General features: G+C 40.7%; 1 protein-coding gene across 1 annotated transcript in view; it reads left to right on the forward strand.

Moving 5' to 3' along the window:
- Window positions 1–419: 419 nt before the first annotated feature.
- The window catches only part of AGMO (alkylglycerol monooxygenase), a gene marked incomplete at both ends in the record, with an annotated part of 107,069 nt that continues 85,279 nt past the window's right edge, over window positions 420–22,209 (forward strand). The window contains 3 exons of the mRNA XM_009869935.1: window positions 420–448; window positions 4,893–5,023; window positions 18,149–18,300. Of these exons, the coding sequence (XP_009868237.1) occupies window positions 420–448; window positions 4,893–5,023; window positions 18,149–18,300 (312 nt within the window). The remainder of the gene's footprint in view (window positions 449–4,892; window positions 5,024–18,148; window positions 18,301–22,209) is intronic.

Here is a 22,209-nt window from a genome sequence, read left to right on the forward strand (position 1 = left end):
ACAGATCTTTTGATTCTTGCTTAGGTGGGCATATAAAAGCCTTTTAGTGGTATAATTGTCTCAACTCTATGGATTTGATCTGAGCTTAAGCAGTGTTCACACCTCTTCTTCTGGCCATGTGTTTGTGAGCAGAAGGAAACTATCTACTGTCCTTCTCCAGCTGCTTGTCACTGTTTATTTGACCTACTGATCTGTCAGCTTCTCTTGCACTGTTTAAGGAACAATTGCAAGAACAGCACATCTACTAGGTTCAGAATTTAGGGTTGACCCAGTGAGCCATTCCAGGGGGACTTAGAATGGTAACCCCTCGAGAAATGCAGAAGTAGATGCCTGGGCTCAACCGAGCATGGAACAGAAGTATTTCTAGTGTAGAGCTGGTAATAAATGAAGGCTTCAGCTCAAATAAATCACTCTGAAAGCTGTGAAACAAATTCCTGATTACATTACTGTCTCCTAAACCATGTTTCTGTGATGTTTTTTTCTGGACACCAAGTAGGAGCGGGATTTAGGTCTTTCATGTGCGTCAGGTGGATGAGGCTGTTTCTAGTATATAGATCACATGGCTACAGCTGAAGGAATATGCACCTTCCAACATTAGATAAGTGGCAGAACCTCTTAGTTGACTCAACTATTCATGTTTTTAGTGACCTGCAAAATTGGACACTTTGGTGATTTATAAAATATATGCAATTGATAGGAATAGTTTCCTTGAGCTAGAGTCAGCTGTGTTCTTACATCTGGGCAGCAAATGACAGCAGTGGGTGAAGCAGCTTTTGATTCTGAGAATGCAGTATTTTAGCTTAACTTGGGTGATGTACTGTGGTTACATGACTTCATTTTTCAGAGGCAGGACAGCTCCTGTTCCCTGCATTGTGCTCTGTGTGTTGGCAGAGCTGTATGTGAAGTCCCCAAGTCCCATTTAAAACATAAGCTGATCAGGTATCGGTGACTAGTGGCAGAGCTCTGCAGGAGTGCCCAAGGGAAAATCACCATTTAACCTAATCTCCAAAGTTCTGGACCTTGATCACAGAATTTATTTTATGCAAGCTTTTGTCATGCTGAATGTGAAAACCTTGATTTTTCCCTTATTTCTAGGAAGAGAAGAGAAAGCATGTCAATTTTCTTTCTCCAGGGCACATGCTGACTCTTACAATGAGTACTGGTGCTTACCCTGTCCTTTCACAAGCACGCCCTTTGCTGTGGATATAAGATTATGATCTGCTCGGGTTTTTTTTGATTCTCTCATAATCAACAGATGGGCAGATGGAGCATTGCTTTTTTCTTGCCGAATATAGTTTTCACGAACAACAACTTCACTTTGCTGCTTGCCGTGTTCTGAAATTATCGCTTGTGCTCAGTAAAGACTTTTCATGAGTCAGACTCGGGAAGAGAGAGCACTAGTCCTTCTGCTGAGAGGCCCAAAATGAAAGCTTTAAATTCAGTAATCACTTTTTTTTTTTTTCCTATTTACTTCCTGCATTTGAGACCCTAAAGATTAAGTTCACATTTACACTCAATTCACATTTCAGGCTTTGCTTCTAAATAATGAGGCACAGAACCTTCATATTTAGTTTTACGTGAAAGTTGAGATTCTTAAGTTATAAGGACCTGGGACTTTAAGAAAACAGAAACTGTTTCTAGACTTGCAATAACCCCTTGAATTTATGCCGAGTTTCAACTTGGAATATTATTTTTTGCAACTATGTGAAGCAGCGACTGATTTTTAACAGTCCTTTGCATTCTCTAGGAGTTGGTTACCTACAAGGGAACCCCTCTTACTTGGTGCTCAGACTAAGACTTCTAAGTTAGGGATCAGTTATTCAAGAAAACCACCAGCTAATGCAAATCTCCATTAGGTATTTCTGGTGATGGGTGAAGAGAAAGAAACTGGCAACAGTCTGTGTGCAGGGGAAACATTTAAAGACCAGAAGCTATCAAAAAGATCCAGCTTCTGCCTGTGACCTTTGATGCCAGCAGTAGCTGTTTCTTAACTTTGTGCCATTTCTTTTGTCAGGGCAATCCTTGAAAACCTCTGCTGAGCTACTTATCCTCAATGACTTCTGTAAATGTCTTCATTGTCGTTTTAAGTGAAACGAAAAAGGAGAAAAGGAAAGTAATGGTTAGACTAGTGAGACTATTGTCTGTCTTACTGACTCTCTACTTTTTTCCTGAATTATTTGCATTATCCTTCTGCAGTCTTACATGTCATCCTTAGACTGTTGGCTATTTGGGACAGGGACTGCCTTTTCCTTCTGTTTACATGGCATCTAAAGCTGTACGATCCTGCTCCATGACAATAACCGTTAGGTGTTATGGACACATAAATAATACATACTACTCCTGACATCATTGATCCCTTTGATCTGCTTTGGACCAAGCCTGATGCGGGTGCACAGGAGAGAGGCAGTAATTTTTTAGATAGTAAGGATGTATGCCATAAATCTTTCCTTTTGCAAGCTCCTTGATGGGCAGGAGCTTAAGGCTGTCTGAATGTTTCTCTCCTTGCTATGACACTCCCTATTTGCGAGTCAAAAACTGTTGTCAAGTGCTTGGCTGTCTCACAGCTTCACAGTAGGAAGAAAATATTTAATGAAGTCAATGGGAAAGAAGTTATATTAGAGCGTATTAGTATAAAGTCAAGAATTTTAACTGTTTCAGGGGTTTCTAGTAAAGTGAATTGCTGCATAGAATACAAGCATTGTATATCTCCTATGCATTGTTTTAATTTCATAAATAAAACATTCCACTTTTTTGGGGTCCTGATACCATTCAATTAGCTGTGCCACTTCTGCCATTGCGTAACTTCAAACTGCCTGCAGTCTGTGCTAGACCTGGCTCCTAATGTGGTCAAGTGCTTCTTAGGTGTTCTTACTAAGACCCTTTTTATCTCTTCTGGAATGTACAGCTGTGGTCATCAACCTTTGTTTGATAAGTTAGTAATCTGTTCTTTAATTACATAAATTAAGAAAAGTACATTAAAAGTTTTGTCTACTTAGAAATGAAGCAGTTAGAGCAAAACAAGGAGTATTTAAAATTTCCTAGAATATTTCAATGGCTTCAAATGGAAGGTTGTGGGATTTGGTTTTTATTTCTTTTTTATGGATTTAGAATATGCAAAAATTTTCCAGATTGGTTTTCTTGGGTGATGTTTGGGCTTTATCCATAGATCTTCCTTTGCTTTCAAAGTTTTTTATATCATCAGTTAAGAAGTCTCCCAAACAGGCTTTTAGATACCTAAAAAGCTGTTAAAGAGCAAGCTAGGCATCCAGCTTAAAAAGTGCCATGTTGATATTAATCTCTGTTCATCTGTTATTGTAACCTAACCCTGAGCTGCTGAAGTTTATGAACTTTCACATTTGCTAGATGCTATAAATCTCTTGCTGCTTGCATGGTTTGAATCATCCAATTCTTCTCTGACTGAGCAATCTGGTCTATATCCATCTTAGTCTTTTTAGTGTCCCAGCCTGGTAGGAATTCCCGGATCATATCTCACTTGGCAACAAAAATGAGCACCCTCCAAAATGCAATGGCGTTTGCAGAGGCAACATGCTTCTTCCATTAAAAAGTCGTAGAGGCGGGAGCAGCCTCTCTTCTTCAGCAGTTCACTTTGGAGGGTTTCAGTCTGTGGATTTGTGTGTGTTTTCTTCTCGCTTGGTGGAGGCAGCAGAAGCCTAATGGGACAAGTTAGGCAGTGCGATGCCTCCCATGAAGGTGCCGACAGTCTCGCTGGTCTTGCATTTCTCTTGCCCTGCAAAACATGGTGAAAATGTTATGCCTTACCACCACTGAGAAGGAGGTGTCTGAATTTCTCTAAGGTCACATAAAAGTTTTCTGCGGAGTGAGGGAGGCAGTTGAAGGAACATTCCCGTGCACAGAAATCTGATGCAAGTACAGAAGCTCCTTCCTATTTGCCTTTTCATAGGCCTTCCAGATTTTGGTGGCAGGGGAAGATGTGCTGCCACTGTTGTGTCATTCCTTCAATCCGTGAAGTGCAGGGACTGTTAGGACTCCAGTGTCTGTAAAATAGTACATGCTTGACCAATAACTGTTATGCAATCCTTTTTTCTTGCTTGCGCTGGTGAAAATTTGAGAACAGCTGTTCTCCACTGGTGAAAAATGATGGTGCCACAATAATGTTACCAGTCCTACCACTACTCACAGCCACACCTTTCTCTTCTGGCTGCTGCTGTTGTGCATTTTCGACTTGCCAGTTGATCTGGGACAGAAGATGGACAGCAGTGAATCGAATCCTATACGGCAGCAGTGTTGTGAGTGAGAAATGTTTCAGTCTCACTCATCGTTATACTTTTCTTCAGAAGGGCAGAAAATTATTTTGCAGTTTGTACAACCCAGAAGAAAAAAGGGAACATTGTTTCATTGCTACTTGGTCTGGAAAGAGAAGATTTTGTACAGCCCAAATTGGAATGGGCTCATAGTTACTAGGTTCTCTGTTGAAAACATAAAAACTGTTGTCTGCAGCAAAAAACGTGGCAAAAGAAATGCAGAGTAGAAAGGAACTCACTTTACTATGTCTTTCAGATAATATTGTCAGATGTCAAATTCAGTGGCTGAACACATTTGGAAACCGAAAGCAGATTTTGTTTTACCTCAGGTTAGAAGAGACCGTAAATGTTACTGGTTTCACTGATTCACTTGGATGTGAGAAATATGAGTTTGGAAAGACTTTTGTGTTTTGTTTTGACGCCATTTAACAATTTATGTGAAGAAAACAGAAAAGAAATTATAGAAGTGCACTGGATATATAGTGCACAGGATTTGTGCTGGTCTTGTGGATTAAGTTGTAGCCTTGGTTGATCTGTGTGCCATATACTGCCGCTAGGAAAGGTGCACCTATTTGCGTTGTGACTTCTTTTCTTCAAACTGTTTTTCAGAGTATTCCATTCTTCATTGTTTTTATTGGGCTGGAGTTTGCTGTCAGCTGGATTCAGAAGCGTGAGCTGGCAGGCCGGATCAATGATGGCATAAGTTCTCTTTCTTTAGGTATCCTGTCTCGACTGCCAGAGTAAGTATGTGTGTTATATTAGCATAAGTATGCTCTTTAATAACTAAGAAGGAAGAAAAGAGAATTATATATCAAAGTTGTTATTGGTAACTCAAAATGATCAAACAAGGCCTCTAGATCTTTGCAAAAATGAAGTTGCATAAAGCGTGTAAATGTCTTTCTAATCTGCAAGGCTAAATATGGCACTTGCAGGATATTCTCCAGCTTCAGTTTTATTCATCTATATTTGCTCTTGACTTTCAGCTTTTGCTGATTCTGGCACTTCAACTGACTTGAGCATATCTTATGTTAGACTGTATTTTAAAATCTGAATTTTCTGTTATTAATCTTCAGAAAGAAGAAAACAAACCCAACAAACTAAAACAAGTCCATTATTTTCACCAGCCTTTAAAAATAAAATGGTGTGCTTATAACCAAATTGATAAAATTTTGTGTATCCATGTGATCCAAAGTTCTTTGAACTCAGTCATAATCCTGAGTTTGACTTGAGTAGATTTTAACGCCCGAGAGAATTGTTGCAAACCTGACTATCTAATCTGCTCTCCAATATTGGGGCCATAAGATTTAGCTGAAGGTCACGGTGAACAGAATTGTATTTTAAAGAAATAGCCACTGTGGATTACTAAATATCCAGTAACCAGGAATCCAGCAAATTGTTCATATAAATTGCTCAAAGTGCTTTTCAGGACCTCTAATTACTTCTGAAAAATATCATGTTTTAGATCTGCCTTTGCATGATAGGAGCTTCCAGATGATAGATTTTATTAAGTTTTTTTCTGTTAAAATGGCATTACATTTCTATTCCCTGTGCATGAGTTTACAGATAAACATCAAATTGCAGATAATCTGTTCATTACATGAAGAAAAGTTCCTATTATTTGAATTTAACTATATGATGTATTTTCAAGTCTTTCAATTATTCCCACTGTCTTTTTTTCTGAATCCTCTGCAGTTTTTCAGCCTACTTGATGTTGCTGTCTTGAGTGCTCTCTGTATTTCAGAAATTACTTCCTCAGTGCCAAATAATGAAGTCATTTGTTCTCTATTTCTACTTGTTGTTCCTCCCTTTATGTATCCCAGGTCCTTTGAGCCATCCTTCATTCCCAAATATTTTTTTTAGATTCTGTGGTTTGCATTCCTCATTCATAGGCAGTATGTTCTTAGATTTGACCACATAGAAATACATAGATTGTACATTTGGTCGTCCTCAAATAATTTGAGTCTATGAAATGTTCTTTGTTACTTAGAGATCCCTGGTTTTTGTCATTACAAATTTTAGTGGAAATCTACTTCTATAACCCATTGTTTTGCTAAAAGATGTTAAAAGAGCACAGCAACAAAAAAAGTATCCCTTCGAGTGAGTAGTGGAAGGGACCTCCTCGAAAGATCACCTAGTCCAACCCCCGCACCAGAGCAGGATCACCCAGAGCAGGTCACACAGGAACGTGTCCAGGTGGGTTTTTAATGTCTCCAGAGAAGGAGACTCCACACCCTCCCTGGGCAGCCTCTGCCAGTGCTCTGGCACCCTCACAGTGAAAAAGTCTATATTTTTGTGGAACCTCCTATGTTCCTGCTTGCACCCGTTGCCCCTTGTCCTATTGTTGGACGTTACTGAGAAGAGCCTGACTCTGTCCTCCTGACACTGACCTTTTACATATCACCCTTTAACTTAACCTAAATTTTCTAGACAGTCTTACACTTCACAGGTTTACCCTGCCTTTTTTTTTTTTTTCATCTGGAATATTCAGGACTGATTAAGTTAAACAAGGGGAATGAGATACATGTAAAGTCAGTTTTGCGAGGCCTTTTGGCTTTGTTTTAAGAATGCTAAAATGCTTCAGATGCACTTGTTCCTGGAAGAAATGCTCGCTAAGAAAACTAGCGTGGCATGTGTGGAACACAGCTTCGCAAGGTGCTGAGTACTTTTATTATTTTGGCACTCAGTACCTTGCTGCAGATTTTGGCTTGTGGACTCTGCAGTTTTCTCCCGGATAAGAATTATTTTGCAAGGTTGTTTCCGCTGAGGGAACCAAATGATCTTTAACGACACAAACTTCACAGGATTAGATGCATCTGCGGGATGGGTACAGTTACTCATTGCTACATCAGCACAAGAAGTCTCTTCCAGGTCGCTTATGCAGCTCTCATGGCTGGAAATACATGACCCTCCTTAGCAGTTCTTTTCAAAAAAAAAGAAGAGTTCTGTAAAGCTTTTAACTTTCCACCTGAATGTGAAAAAGCAGGCAAAATACACAGTTTTGGAATTATTTAATTGCATGTTAATGTCAGAATTCTAATCATGACTGCTTAGTGTAACACTTCTAAGTAAGAGGAGTTGTGAATAATAAACTGGCTAAAAAGGCTTGAACTGAAGAAACGGAACATAAGTTTACCCTTCTGTCCTCTGCTTCCATGGTGTGAAGGAACTGGGTCAGCAAAAAAAAAAAAAGAGAAAAGAAAGAAAAGCACATGCAAAATCTGTTGCTAAGATTTTCACTTCAGTCTTTCCCTTTCAGGCAGAAAAAAAGGTAGGGAATGCTAAAACAATATTTCAGCAGAACCCACAGCATCAGGGGAAATAGTGGTGCAAATCATTAACAGCTGAAGGTTAGATTAACACACCATTGATTGTATCCTCTCCCAGGGACTAATTTTCATTTTCTCAACTAGCAGCAATGGTTTGCCACTTCCTTAAAAAATCTGTGGTTGGATCTAAAATGGTGGGCTTCAGTGTATTAGTTAGAACGAAGCTTCAGATGCATCATTGCAAAGAGGTCTTTACATTTAATGAAAAAATTAGGAGTCACAGACCATATTCAGCCTCTAAGTATGTTTTTCCATTTCACAGCCTGTATAACATGTCTTCAGGGAAAACAGTATTCATTCAGTGTTTCTTACTTCATTGTTGGAGAAAATGCAAATCATAAATACTTGATATTTGTGTGCCAAATATTAAAAATGTAGGTGCAAGAGGAAAAGTTTAATCGGACGAGGCAATGTGTTTTGTTTTCAGGCTTATTAGACTCAACAGCATGTAGTAAGTTGAAATGCTTTGCATATAGTCCCTTGTAAATAGCCCATACATTTGTTAAATATAATTTTCTTTGCCTTAATGCATACTATGCATTCTGCATGCGTGAATACTATTTTTTTTATGCAATGAAAAGTAATTTGGGGGGAAGAAACTTGAATTACCAGGCTTACTGCTAGCATCCTAAATGTTGTTGGTTAAAAAATTTCTGAGAACTTTTATTCTAAATAAATAAATAACTTTTCTAACTAGCCATTGCCAGGAGACTTGAAATGCTGCTTTAAAAATATTCTCCCAGGAGAAAGTTTATTTTGGGTATAAATATCCACTATACAAGTATGTGTATTATTTCATATTAGCCCATTTCATTTTTTAAAGCAGCAGAACATAAATCAAAAAGTGTTTGGGGGATAACTGAGGTAGGTACATTTTTAAACTAGTTGGGAAAGCCTCCGTTCTTTATGGGCATGCTCAACTGCCCATTTTAGCATTCAACTCTGCAACGTAGTCATAGAGTGTGTGAGTGTATGTATATACATATATGTCCAACAAAATTTTGTCAGTCAAGTCAGCAAGAAATTCCATTTCAAAAGAAAACGTTACAATTTGTATATGTTGTTTACTTGGGTTTTTGAAACGGAGGAGATGAGAGTTTTCTGAAGTGTTCTCGAACATCAGAAAGGCATGAGAAAATGCTTTTTTTCTTTAGTTCCTGCTATTATGCATCCTAAGATATCTCCATATCAGCAATGATTGAATCAAAGGAGTACAAGTCCTGTTTCTGCTGTAGACTGGCGTATTCACACTTTTGTACATCATCTAGATTTTAAATAATATTTTTCCAAAAGTTAGATTGAAGAGGCAGTTTCATGTACATTTTAGACCAGCACTGCTGTCAAATGCAGCACCTTTAACTGGCTTGTACTTCTGGTTGCTCATTCCTGCCTCTGCACCTTCTCTCCTCTTTTCCCTGCACTAGCATTTGTGTTGCCTTGTGAGGAAGTGGCCCAGGAAGCAGGTCCGGCACCCCTTGTCATGTTAACCTCCATCAGTTCTTACTCTGGCTGTGGAAAATCTTGTGCTAGTACAAGAAATGGGCTTGGAAAAAAGCAGGTAGGGTTGCAGGACAACAAATACTCAATTTGTAGCATTACTGAGTTATCCTCTTTAAAACGTGGAAAATTGCAATCTGAAACCAGAAGTTTTCAATTTTTAATGGCAGCAAACAGCAGAGCTGGTTAGAGTACACTCGGTTCAGGTTGGTGCAAGCAGTTCACAACCTTGTGGATCTGGCAGTGTCCTGACAGAATACAAAATACTTGCCTGCCTCGCTTTATCCATGTAAAGTATGTCCTGGTTTCCTGAAATATCTACTAGATGCTTCATGTATGACTAGAGAAAATAATAATCTCATAAATCAGCGATTTTATCTCTTAGAAGAAAATTTGATACATGTTGTTCCTCATAAATTCTATTTTCACTTCAAGACTTGTTAGGTGCATTTTTTTCTCCACATCTGTTTGACTAAGGCTTTGGAGAGATGTTTATTTAGAGCATGGCTAGATGTGTTGCTTCTGATCCAGCTGCCTCCTCAGATCTGCCAACATAACCGCACATTTAATTGCTCCCTAACCTGGTCCTGACAAAGTGATCTGGCTAAAAGCAGAAACAAAAGGCCCCCAAGAACTATAAAAGAGGTGTTTAAGCTCAGCTGCATTCATTTTGACAGAGCCAGGTCAGGGAGCAGCTACACATGCAATTGTGCTGGCAGGTCTGAGGGCTGGTAACCACCACACTCCTGGCAGGGATGAGCAGATGGGGCCAAACTGGAAAGGTAATCACTTAACCTGGCTAAATGGCAAGTAAAGCTGCTGTGCCATGCCCCTAAACCAACCTAACTTGTGGCTACTGCACTTCTGCCCTTCCTGGACTCGTTTACGTAGCCCTCCCTTTCTCTCGCGTTGGTTCAGGCGCTCGTCTGATCCCATGTGGAGTTACTTCAGTTCACTTGGGGAGCAATAAGGTAATTACTTAAGGCAGAGAGACAGGCAGGTGAGTGGGAATGTGGCAGCCAAGAGTTGTCAGGCTCCAGACTAGGATTCTACTGAACCTGCAGTCATGACTATGTGGGCGGCAGCTAGCTGTGGCAATTTTAAGACACTACCTGTTTCCAAAACCCAGAATTTTAATAGATAACAACCCTGAAGAGACAGAATCTACTCACCTTACCATTCCTCCCACTCTCCAAGTAGTTACATATTTCCTGAGGGTACCCTCCTGGCTGCACTGTCCGGTATAGACTGTTAACTGTTCCGCGTTTTGCCAGAGGTCATGGCCCTCACAGCTCTCAGAACAGGTTTTGAAATAACTCACTAATCTCCTGTAGGTAAAGCAGTCAGAGTAGAAGAAGCAGTTTCAAGAAGGGTGTTGTGCTGTGCTGCAGGAGCTGGTAGCATTTTCAGCAGTCAAACCTGACTCTGGAAGGGGATTTTTTGATTCAGTTCACTTAAGCTCATGGCAGTGACTGTCTATGTGAACAATCTTTGTTTGATCTAATTAGTGGGGTTTTTATCTGTTTTGTCATTGCTGAATTTAGTGGAACGAAATCAGTAAAAAGTTAGGATAATTAATCCACTCAAGAATTACTGTCTTCTCACTGCATCAGTTAAACACAGTTTTAGAAATGTGGTGTAAATCCTGCTGTGACCTTAGGCAAGTCCCAATCCAGCTGTGCCCCGTAAAGAAGCTGGTGCTCCCTGTCCCCTGTCAGGTGTTCATCACCACCTCCCCCGTCCCCTGGTACTGTCTCTGCTTCTCTCGGTGGCGAGTCCTTCCCAGACGTATCAGCAGCATCGCCTTTGGTGGTGTCAACTGTAGGATTTTGTTAACCTGGTTCGTTTTAGTGTGAAGCAGGCTGGAGAGCACCCGTGTGGGCAGAGCTGCTGGGAGAGCGCAGGAGTACCAGTGAGCAGCTCTGACAGCCTGGCGTGCAGGGAGTGGTGCTTTGTGGTGATGACTGAGGAAAGCTCTGAGCTGGGGTTTAAAACTCTAGAGTTTCCAATGAAATGACGTGTAAGCTACTAAGCATTTAAAAGAAGAATTTGGGAGAGAGACTTGGGAGAGTCAGGATGTTCTCAAACTAATTGACTGAAACAACTGGTAGTCCCTACCTAGAGATTGCTGTATTTCACACAAGCCTGTCAGGGAGCCAGTTCCTCTTCTGGCTTGTAGCCTCTTACGCAGACACAGCTGTTTGCAGAATGCATATTTTTGTACATCCTTAGTATTGCATCATTGCCTTTTTCTATACAGTGGGGCCAGTAAATGGCTCGGTGTTCGCCCGTTCATGAGTCCCAGAGCCTGGCTTTGCACCTGCCATGTCTCTAGAAACAAAGACAAGCTGTCAGTGTTCGTTCTCAAATATACTTGTGCTCTTCTGTGAAAGTACAGACTGTGAACTGAGCTTACCCTTATTGGAAGTATGTTATTAATTAAGTTCAGTAGTCTTTGTAGCTCACAAAATATACCAATTTCTCAGACCCACTACATGTGTAGGTTTTTATTCCGTGTTTCTGTATTTTGTTTTAAGATAAATTGTGTTAGTATGTATGTGTTTTGAAAAACTCTCAGGAACTGCTTCTGCGTAGAGTACCCTTCTGACTGAAGCACTTCTCTGCTAAAAGATGTATTAAGCTTAAATCAGGATTCCACTAGATGGAGCACAGGGGTAGCATTTTTACAGCTGGCCTACCTAGTTTCCTGGGTCAATACCGAGAAGATACAGAAATTGGTGAAAAATGTTTTTTAATGATTCTGTAAATCAGTGCTACAGATCTGAAAAGAACAGACTTTCACCATGTGCATATCTTGGACAAAATCGTACTATCATTTTAAAAGTTCAGAAGTATGACCAAAGCAGTTCAATAGAAATTCTCATGTAAATATTTTACCTCATTTCATCACTTGATGTGGTACTACTGAAGGTATTTCACTGTTTTATTATTTACCATAGGAACAGTCATCTGGTACCAGTACCTTTGTTTAGATAAATTCAGAACTGATTTGAGTTGAATAAAATGTCCTTTTCTCTTTCCTCATTACTTTATATGTGACCTTGGAGAAGATTACCGTCTTGTTCCTAATCTATTTTAAATTGCAATGCAAGTTTGCTGACTTCAGTGGAACAACCAAGCAGGAGAGATCAAAATCAGGTCCACTGGAGAAAGGTGCTAAGTAGGCATTTGCATTATGTTATATGGTGCTGGGTGCACCATACGCAAACATTGAAAAGTCAGTTCTGTTGCCTCACAGAAGATAATGTTCTGAAATCTCCCAGTAGTGTATGTCCTGAAGTCACCGGAACAGAATTTACTGACCAGTGTGCTGGGCAGATATGAAGAGGTCTGGAGAAACACTACTTCCATTCCTATGAAAGAAGAAGAGTAAGCTACAATGCCAGCAGCTCAGCTGTACTGAAGCTTTTAAATTAAGATTTGTAAAAGTTCACATGTAATTAAATTTACCAGAAAACCTTGCAGAGACTTAGGGCAAAATATGTTACTGCTATGGATTATAGCGCTAGAGACAGTGGAAATTGCCATGAAAATATTTAAGTTGTGCTGCATTTTTAATTGATTGCTTATTTGCCTATGAAAGAGAAAAGGTAAACAACAAGTGACTTGAATTATATAGAAAAGCGTAATGCTGACTTTCATTCTTTTCGTTCCAAACCCTGTTGTTTCATTTATTTCACCCATTACTGTAAATTAATATTAGTGTCTTAAATTAGAGGTTAAAAAGTGCAACAAGAATAGGTTTGGTGAAGAAAAGGTCAGCTCTGTCAGACAAAATGTTACACAGTGCAGGGGACACAAAACTCAAAATGTAGGGACACAAAACTCACCTCCATTTCCTTCATTTTGAATTTGATATTATTTTCTACTTGAGAAAAATTGGGGATTTGCATTATTTAGACTAAAATTCTAGAGAAGAAAGCCATACTGGGGAAGAGGAGAGGCTTTGATTCAGCTTTTGTGTCTGTTGGGAACATTTTCTCAAAATGTAGGTGCTATTTCCTGTAATCAAGGGCTTTCCAGAGCCTGATAATCATTTCCCAGCTGTATCATTCTGGTGAATTATTTTTTAGCCTTGGGTTGTTTCATGACTGGTTTTGCATATTAAGAATGGGAGAGGATCATATTCATCTTGATGATAGAAAACAGGGAATAGAACTCCCACAGCTCCCTCTCTCTTTCTCTCCACCTTGTGGAAAGTTTGGCTTTGTGCTAAAGCGTGAAAAAAGCCTTGACTGCAGTATGTCAGACATATTTCAGCTCGATTTGTGTCAACCCTAATAAGTCAGCTGACAAGGTAATAAATTGGGTGTCTGTTCAAGACCTGGCACCTGTACAGGAAATAAAAGGGGATTTCAGTTGCAGGAGGTTTGCTTTGTTTTGCAAATGGACCTTTTCTCAAGGCTCCTCTACCTCCTCCCCCCTTCTCCTCTTTACTGAAATCATGTTATCAAAATGTTTATTTCAATTGAGACTGGAGCCAGTTTTTCATCTGGAAAAGAAAGCTCCATGAGTATCCTTGGAAATGGAAATCCTTATGCTTTCCCCTCTGAAACAAAGGCTTATAGAGCATTTAATTATTCATGTATCCTGCTGTTACATACATGGTTTGCATAATTTGAAATTGTTGAGGAGTGTCTGCCTTTGTTCAACATTTTGAAACTTTACGTTGGTGTAGTTTGAATCAGGCTAGGAAAACGGAATTTATTTAACCCAGGGAAGCTGTATTAATAATATCTCACTATTTTTAATGATAATATAACCTTATGACCAGGGTGTCGTACCATGTTTCGCTCTGTGTCTGACCTCCAAGGATGCAAGTCTGTCAGAGCCCTTGAGAGATGGGCTTTTGTGGGTCCAGCTGTAGAGCTGTGTTTTTAGCTCAGGGGCCCCAGGTCGATTCTCAGTGTGATGTGAGGTGGTGACTGCAGTCGTGGTGAGAGCCGAGGCGATTTCCTTGGGGTCTTCACTCGCTATACGCAGATCCTCTTCCATGCTCGGAAGAGAGACAACAGCTACTGTCTCTGACCCTGTTCACTTTCAGTGACTGGAGCACCGTGGAAAAGGTCTCCTAAAACTTTGGTTTCAGGCTCTAAAGCTAATTTGTGAGTTGGAAGAAGCTAAACAGGACCTTGTATTCTTTGAAATGAGCAGCTGCCTTCTCTTCCAATTGACTTTCCTCTACCTTTTCCCTTGTTCATTATCCCATAGGGATCTACCAACAGTAGATCTTCATTCCCACATGGAGAGTTCATCTCCCAGAATTTCATTCCTGGGCTTCTTTAATTAGAGGAAGTGATAATCTGACCCAGTGGAAGGAGAAGAGGGGGAATAGTTTATTAAAACAAATATTATCACCTTTGAGTAGAGTATGTATGGACTTTAGAAACAAGGAGGCCAGAAGTCTTTTTTCAAAGTCAAAACTGTTGCTTAAGTGCACACTTTGCGCATAATAAGAAAATTTTCAGCCGAAGTGTTCAAAATCCAAGAAGATAAATCTATGCAATGTATATAATAAGGTTTTCTATATAGTTTGTCTGTTCTAGGATTTATTACTCCTTATGCAGAGGACTGGACTAGATGAAAAAAGTCTTACCTATCCGCTTCTGTCATATTTATGGTTAAAACCTAACATTTAAATGAGTTTTCTTAAGTTCTCTTCAGTATTATCAAGAAGTGAAAATGGAACTTGAGGGAGAAAAAAAGGGGCAATATAAGCCTTTAAAACTCCAAGTGAACTTTCAGAATGGTAACTGAATGCAAGCTCTGGACTTTCCTATCTATCACACTGTAAATTTTTTAAAAAAATACAGAGCTAAGCAACTCTTCTTACTCCAGCATTGTATAGTAATATGATGGATTACTCTAAATTAATTACAGTAATCAGCTAGTGTTATGTGCTTTAGAGATGTGGTTCAAGCATGAAGGAAAGAATGCACAGCAAATTACATATATAAAAAATGTGTTGCAGGGTTAGCTCAAGTTTTACACCTTGGCCTCAGCGTGTGGAAAAAAAAAAAAGACTCGAGGGTGAAACAGTGCAAGCCGATCAAAAATGGAGGAAATGTACTAGTTCACATATCTTAAGGCATTAGATGTTAATAAAAGCAAAAGAATAAAGTAAGAAAACAGTACCTAATAATAACTGATACTCTGTGTTGCAAGAGGTGTTTTAAATTTCCTGGTCATTGAAAAGATGTGAAAAAAATGCCAATTTCTTTGTGTTTGAATAATATCAGCTCCTTTCTGACCTGTTGCGACAGGGATTGAGAATTTATACCAAACTTTACAGATGCCTCGTGAGGTGAATTGCAACAATCTGGTTGGACACATATAGTCTTCTCTAAAAATATTTATAGAACACAGCTCTTATGAAAATTAAACATGTTCCAGGTGTGTATGGTACAACTTCTGGGCATAGCTAAGTTGTTTTTGAAGTGGTAGATACACCTGTCATTGCTAGTCAAGAGAAATTCTTTGTCTGCCAGCTGCTGAAATGAAAATTCATGGGTTTTGTTGTATTTTTTATTTTGTTTAAGAGAAAAACTGCTGTGATTGTAGTAAAGGTAGAAATGAGTTACAGGTAAGATGTGGCAGCTGGCTGTGGAAGAGATATTAGTTCACTTCTTCCCCAGCAGCAACAACTTGTAATGCTTCAGATTTTCAGAATAAAATGGTGGATGTGATGCTGTTCTGCTTGCAGGCTAGTGTTGGGAGCTTGGGATTTTCAGCTGATTTTGTTCCTCGTTAATAGAGAAACTAACAGCACAGAAGCTCAAGATGGTTCCCTCTAGCCTTATTCAAAATACCCTTATGGAAAGAGGTGCTAATGCTAGAAGTATAAAATCTCTGAATGAATGTCTCTGCAAAAATATGAAGCGACCACAAAGTTCAGTCATAGCGCGGGGAACGATTCGCAAGCTGAAACAGCCGTATTTGCTGTGGTTCCCTCTTGTTTCAGTGCAGCTACCCAAAAGGGCAGGACATGGCCGGACTGTTTTCAGGGATGTCTTCCAGGTGTGTGAAACAAGGCTTTGGAGGAGGAGGAGTATAATATGTCCTTCTTTAGTTTTGCAAGTTCAAGTATTTTGGGGGCCATGCTGTAAATTATATCAAAAGTAATCTAGCTGGAAAAAAAAATGAAAAAAAAATGGGGCAGCGTTTGAGAAGAAGTACCACTGAGAAGTGGCACTGAGAGAAGAATGAGCAGACATGGAAAGACGCATGGAGACACTTTTAGTTGATTTCAATCAAGTATTTTTGGGGCCATGCCGTAAATTCTAGCAAAAGTAATCTAGCTGGAAAAAAAAGGAAAAAAAGTGAGGCAGGGTTTGAGAAGAAGTACCACTGGGAAGTGGCACTGAGAGAAGAATGAGCAGACATGGAAAGACGCATGGAGACACTTTTAGTTGATTTCAATCATAGAATCAGAATGGTTTGGGTTGGAAGGGACCTTGAGATCATCTAGCTCCAACCTCCCTGCCATGGGTAGGGACACCTCCCACTTGAGCAGGTTGCTCAAAGCCCCATCCAACCTGACCTTGAACACTGCCAGGGATGGGACATCCACAAATTCCCTGCATCTTCAATGCAGAGTGAAGTTTCAGGTGATACTAAAGTGAGAGATGTTGGTCTGTGACAGTCCTTCAGCTGAGGTTTTGAAAAACTGACACCAATGTGCAGTTTGTTACCACCTCTATTCAAGTAATGTCTTGCACGTATGTCGTTTGCAACCTTCATTTGAAGTTCCTTCAGTCTGAATCCCTCAGTTATCTTTCAACCATGAATACGCTTTATAGATTTCTAAAATCTTTCTCCACTTTGCGCAAAGGTCCACCTCCTCCACGTCCCCCTAGAAATATACCAGCAGCAAAACATCTGAGAACTAGAATATTTTTTCTGTATGTAATTGGTGGTGCTAACGATAATCTTATATCTGACTTTTATGCCCTGAACTGAGATGAATTTAATTCAGTGATATATAAAGAAAGGATATGTGTGATTTTCCTGCAATAGTATCTATTCCTTCTTTTTTTCTGCTTGAAGCTTTTCAGAGGCTGCCCCAGTTCAGTTTACCACAGCCCCCCAAATATTTTCAGCAACACAGCAAAGGAGGGTAGCAAGAAGGGATGTAAGGAAGCTGCTGTGGACTGCTCTCTCCTACAAAATTCCGAGTTTAAATACATGTCAGTCTGCAGCTGAGGCACCAATTCACAGCTACCTAAGCCTGGGCCCCCCCAGTCACCTCTCATCTCTCTTATGCTGGGCTTAATGCTTCCCAATCTGTCAAAAAACTCACCCAGCAAAACCAAAGCAATTTTTTTGGAGGCAGCTCAGCCATGAGGTGGGAGGTGGGACTGTGACAACCACAACTGGTATTGACCTAAACAGCTGTGGAGAGTTACTGCTGGATCTGGCCTGCTTGCCCCAGAGCCACTCTCTTTCTCCTCCTGGTCTCATCACTGACCTGCTCTAGGTCAAGGACGATGGCTCAGTCCCTGTAGTCCAGGAACTCAGCAGCAGTAAAAAGTGCTGATAAGGGATACGCTGAGCAGATCAAAGACCTCACTGCTCCCAAAAATCCTGTCACCTTCTGTGCCCTTCCCTACAATGGAAATAGTCGAGGTATTCTGATGTCATACATCAGCGTTTGAGCATAATTGCTGCTATTCATCTGTCACTTCTGACTCGTGAATTAGCAAAGGTAGGTTTCTTCCAGATTTGGGAAAACAGGAACCATAGCACCTGCAGAGCACAGGTGCTTCAGCCATTGAGCATGACTGATGCCACAACACAGGGGGTGAGTGGGTGCGGGTTGGTTTTAAAAACCTTGTAGACCATAAGCAGAGGTTCCACTGAACTTGGTAGTGCTGCTTGACAGAGGTTGGTTGCAGAACTTGGAGACTGGTTTTATATCTTACAGAAAGACTCCCATCTGATGAATAGTAAATATATAGTAAAAAGGTTCTGTAATTAAAGTTAGCAAAATCATTGATGACACTTTTTGGATTTCTATTTCAGTGTTTTATTCAGAAGTATTGACTTAATTAGTTACATCTACATATGGAATAACTACAGACTATTTGAACTGCCCTGGGACTCACCATGGACATGGTATCTGACGCTCCTGGGAGTGGACTTTGCATACTATTGCTTTCATCGCATGAGCCATGGTAAGAATTAAGGAGTTTTTCACGTATTAAAATACTAAATATGTTATTTATTATATGAGGTATTTGGTTTTGTTTCTATACTTAAATCTACTCATGTGTAAGTGCTATGCATGTATAAGTGCTCTTCTTCCCAAGGATTAGCAAAGACTGACTTTTGCTTAGAATCACAGAATGGTTAAGGTTGGAAGGGACCTTGAAGATCATCTAGTTCCAGCCCCCCTGCTGTGGGCAGGGACACCCTTCCCCCTGGACCAGGTTACTTAAAGCCCCATCCAACCTGGCCTTCAACACTTCCAGGGATGGGGCATCTACAACCTCCTTGGGCAACATGTTCCAGTGCTTCACCATTCTCATGGTGAAGAATTTCTTCCTTACATCTAATCTAAATCTGTCATTTTGAAAGCAGTACCGTAGTGAAAGTGAAGTATCATAGGAAAAAAGTGGTTCGTGTCCCTGTATGCCTGTATGAGAAATGCATCATGGTACGGACAACTATTTCAAAAGAACCTTGTGGATGTACAAAAGGAAGAGCAGTAAAAAGCAAGGTGGCCAAAATAATGACAGGACAGCTGGCTAACTTAATCTGTTTCTGTGTGATTTTAAAAATCCTTTAGTTGGTACATGAATAAAAATTTTTCTGTACTTTATGTATATATGGACATAGACACACATGTATGAAGAAGGTATTTTAGAAATCCTCTTTGCAATTAGTATTTGACTGCATAAATGCAAGCCTTGCCTTGTTTTTGTTTTTTTTTTTTTAGAAGTACATTTTTAAACCCTGCTTGCTTTAATACATGAAGGCAAAAAAGCACAGTTTAGAAAAGATTTCCTAGACAGTGGAGCCCATTTAAATCTGCTGGTCGTTTCTGTACATCTGTATTGCCAGTGTGTAATAGTATTGATCCCTGTGTCTATGTCTCTGTCTTGTTACTATTTCTGTTCTGTAGTGACAAGGTTTTTTTTTGCTCTAGCCTTTTATATCTTATTTGAAAATGCAATAACACTTTTTATCAGTCCTTATTTTAAGCCTGATCTAAAGTCCAGAGCAACAAAATGAGAACCTTCTTGTTGTTTAAGAGACTTTGGAATGGGCTTCTCAAGGCAGAGAGCCCACAGCTCACGAGGGCTGTGGAATCTATAGTGATAGTTTATGTAATGCGCTTTCAGCAAGGGAAAATGTTTGGATGCCAGCAGGTCGGCGGAATATATGGAAGTAGGTGAGAAAGGAGCCTGAGCTGCTGCGGGGAGCGGGAGGGAGGAAAGGTCCCTCCCGGGTGGGGATGGCAGGCGGGTGTGAGAACAATGCAGGGTGGGTGCAGGGGGACGACAATGGTGGGGGGGACGAGGCGGGAGACGAGGAAGCAGGGGGAGCAGGAACAATGCGGCAGGGGGGACATCACGGCCGGGAGCTGGGAGCCCTGCGTGGGTGTATGCGAGACTGGGAATACGCTTCGCAAACAATGACATTAACAGTGCTGGCAGGGCTACAGCCTCAGGCTGAGAACTGGACCAGAGCGGGAGGCTATTCCTGTTCTCCAAAATAAAGATAATTGCCTTCAAGTGTTAGAAAATCACTTGACTGGCTGTGCTTTCACTGGAGTCAGCGGTAAAACTCCCAGCGGTAGAAGAGGGAGCAGGGTCAGCTCCATACTCTATAAAGAAATGGCATTTATTTCTGTTCCTGCAGCAATAAATGCATTTACTCTTGTCTGTTTTTCTATATTTTGAGGGCATTGCACGCTTTGAAATGAATCTCGCTAGCAGTTTGGGATCAAAATCCGAACCGATGCTGTCCGTGTGTGGTGGAATTGAAGAAACTGCCTAAGAAAATGCTGCTCTTGTCTTAAGATCAGTGCTGAGCTGTTCTATGAATGTTACTTTACTCGTCTTCAGGTTACAGAAATAGTGTTTGCTGTTAGGTCTGTGCCAGTCAGCAGAGAAATGATGCTACCTTGTAGAGAATCCCTCTAAATGAAGATTTTGGCTTAACCAAAATTCTTTTCTCTGGTCAAGCAGTGATGAAATCTGTAGCATGGCGACAGAGCTGCGAAAGCCTTATACTTCAGAAGTTGCTAACGAAACTTAAGTGTAGGAGATGGTTTTAAAAAGTAAAACGTAAACTCCTGAAGAATAACTTTGCACTTTGAGAAGCAAGGGCACTGAAACAGTCTCTGGTGCAAGCAGACAAAACGCACCCTTGTGCTGGAAAGTGACAGGGCCTGGTGATTCAGGCTTGGATCCTATAGCAAAGTTAAAAATTAATAGCACATGTATATCCCAGGAAATTCAAGCTGTGTGGGCTTATGTGTGGGGATGTAAATAATAGCGCTAATTGTTTCAAAGTGGAAAACTAAAATTCAGATACATTTTGCAGTTGTTTCTTAATACTTGATACAATTTGGATTCAAAGAATCATCATCATCACATCGCTTTTCTTGTCTCTGAGCAATAATTTGATAGCTCAACTCCCCTGGCTTTTTACTGTGTTATTTCATGTTGTCCGTGCAATAACTGAACTGTCCCTTCTGCTATTTGAATAAATAGCATGAATCATTACAGATTTTAAACTTTATTCTGTAGCAGAAACTCTACTATACAATATCAAATTTTTATCCAGCGCTTGGGAAGCTATTTTTTTCCTCTTCACTATATGTGTGTAATAGCTATTATCATAAACTGGAGTTATACAGCAACAAGAGGAAGTATTTTTAGGTGTGATCTCATTTTGCAAAGGGTAGAGTTATTCTAAGTATGTGCATGTATTTTCCATTGTTTGCGGTAGCCACTAAAAAGTTAGAAAATAAAATGTTTCACCACTTATTCCAGCATTCTTCTGGGGCTTATCCAAAAGGTATGGTAGTCAATGGGAGTACTTAGTTAGCCACTGTTTTTTCTCTTGCCATTTTAATGAATTTATAAATCAATGTAACTTTTCCTTTTGTTTCAGTAAAAACACCCATTATGGCTGTACTACTAAGAAAAGTAAGCAGCAGAATCACAGGTTTTATTTTATTTTTTTTTTCAGGGAAGGATATGTGTGGGTTTCAGGGATTTTTACCAGATATTTTAATCCAGCATATATGGACTGCTCCTCAAGTTTCCTCTCCAGGTGCAGAGTCCTTGTGGAGTTACTCCTGCTAGAAAGAGGGCTTGGGCAGTCCCAGAGCACGCCGAGCCCTCGCCGCGGTGTAGCACAGCCCTCCCTGCTCCCTGGCCTCACGGATACTCCTGTTGCAGACCTATGACAACGGCAGTAAGGAATTTGGAGGCTCTGTAAACTAATTTCTTCAGCAGCCACACCTTTTAATCAGGGGAGGAAATCTAGAGACTTCTAGATCCATGCAAAAACAAAGAAAGACGGGCTTGTATGGAGCCCAGGTCCCGGCCATGGGGCAGAGAGGGGCTTCATGGCCAGCTCCGGTGCGGGGGGCTCCGCTGAGCCCAGGGACACCCCCAGTCTGAGCAGGACCCTTGGCAGTGGCAGCGCTCTGCACCCCATGCCCCAAGAGGGGACTGCGGTGACCTGTAAAACTCCAGTACCCTGGGTAAGGGAGCAGTTTTCATCCATGCTTCCTGAGGATTTGCATCCTGCAGAGCGGTGTGGTTTTCTGTCAGCCAAGGGATCTTCCTCTCCTCTTTCAGGCCCTGAAAGAAGCTGTCCAAGTCTGGCAGCTGGCAGGTTTAGAGAGCCTCTCTCTTTTTAACAGCAGCTTCCAACACCTCTTCTTTTGTTCTCCTTTACTGCTGGGGATTTTCCATTGCTTCAGTGTCCCTCCCCTCGGACAACCTGGGAGAAGTGAGTTTCCTTCGGCAAGGGCCAACCTCCGCAGCGGCTGCATTGTTCTGCCAGGGCCCATGTCAGCCGCTCGCCCCCATTTTCTGGCGGCGGGCTCCCCAGCCGCCCCG

The sequence above is a fragment of the Apaloderma vittatum genome, unplaced genomic scaffold (genome assembly GCF_000703405.1).
Source record: "Apaloderma vittatum isolate BGI_N311 unplaced genomic scaffold, ASM70340v1 scaffold5105, whole genome shotgun sequence".
In the NCBI taxonomy this organism is placed as follows: domain Eukaryota; kingdom Metazoa; phylum Chordata; class Aves; order Trogoniformes; family Trogonidae; genus Apaloderma; species Apaloderma vittatum.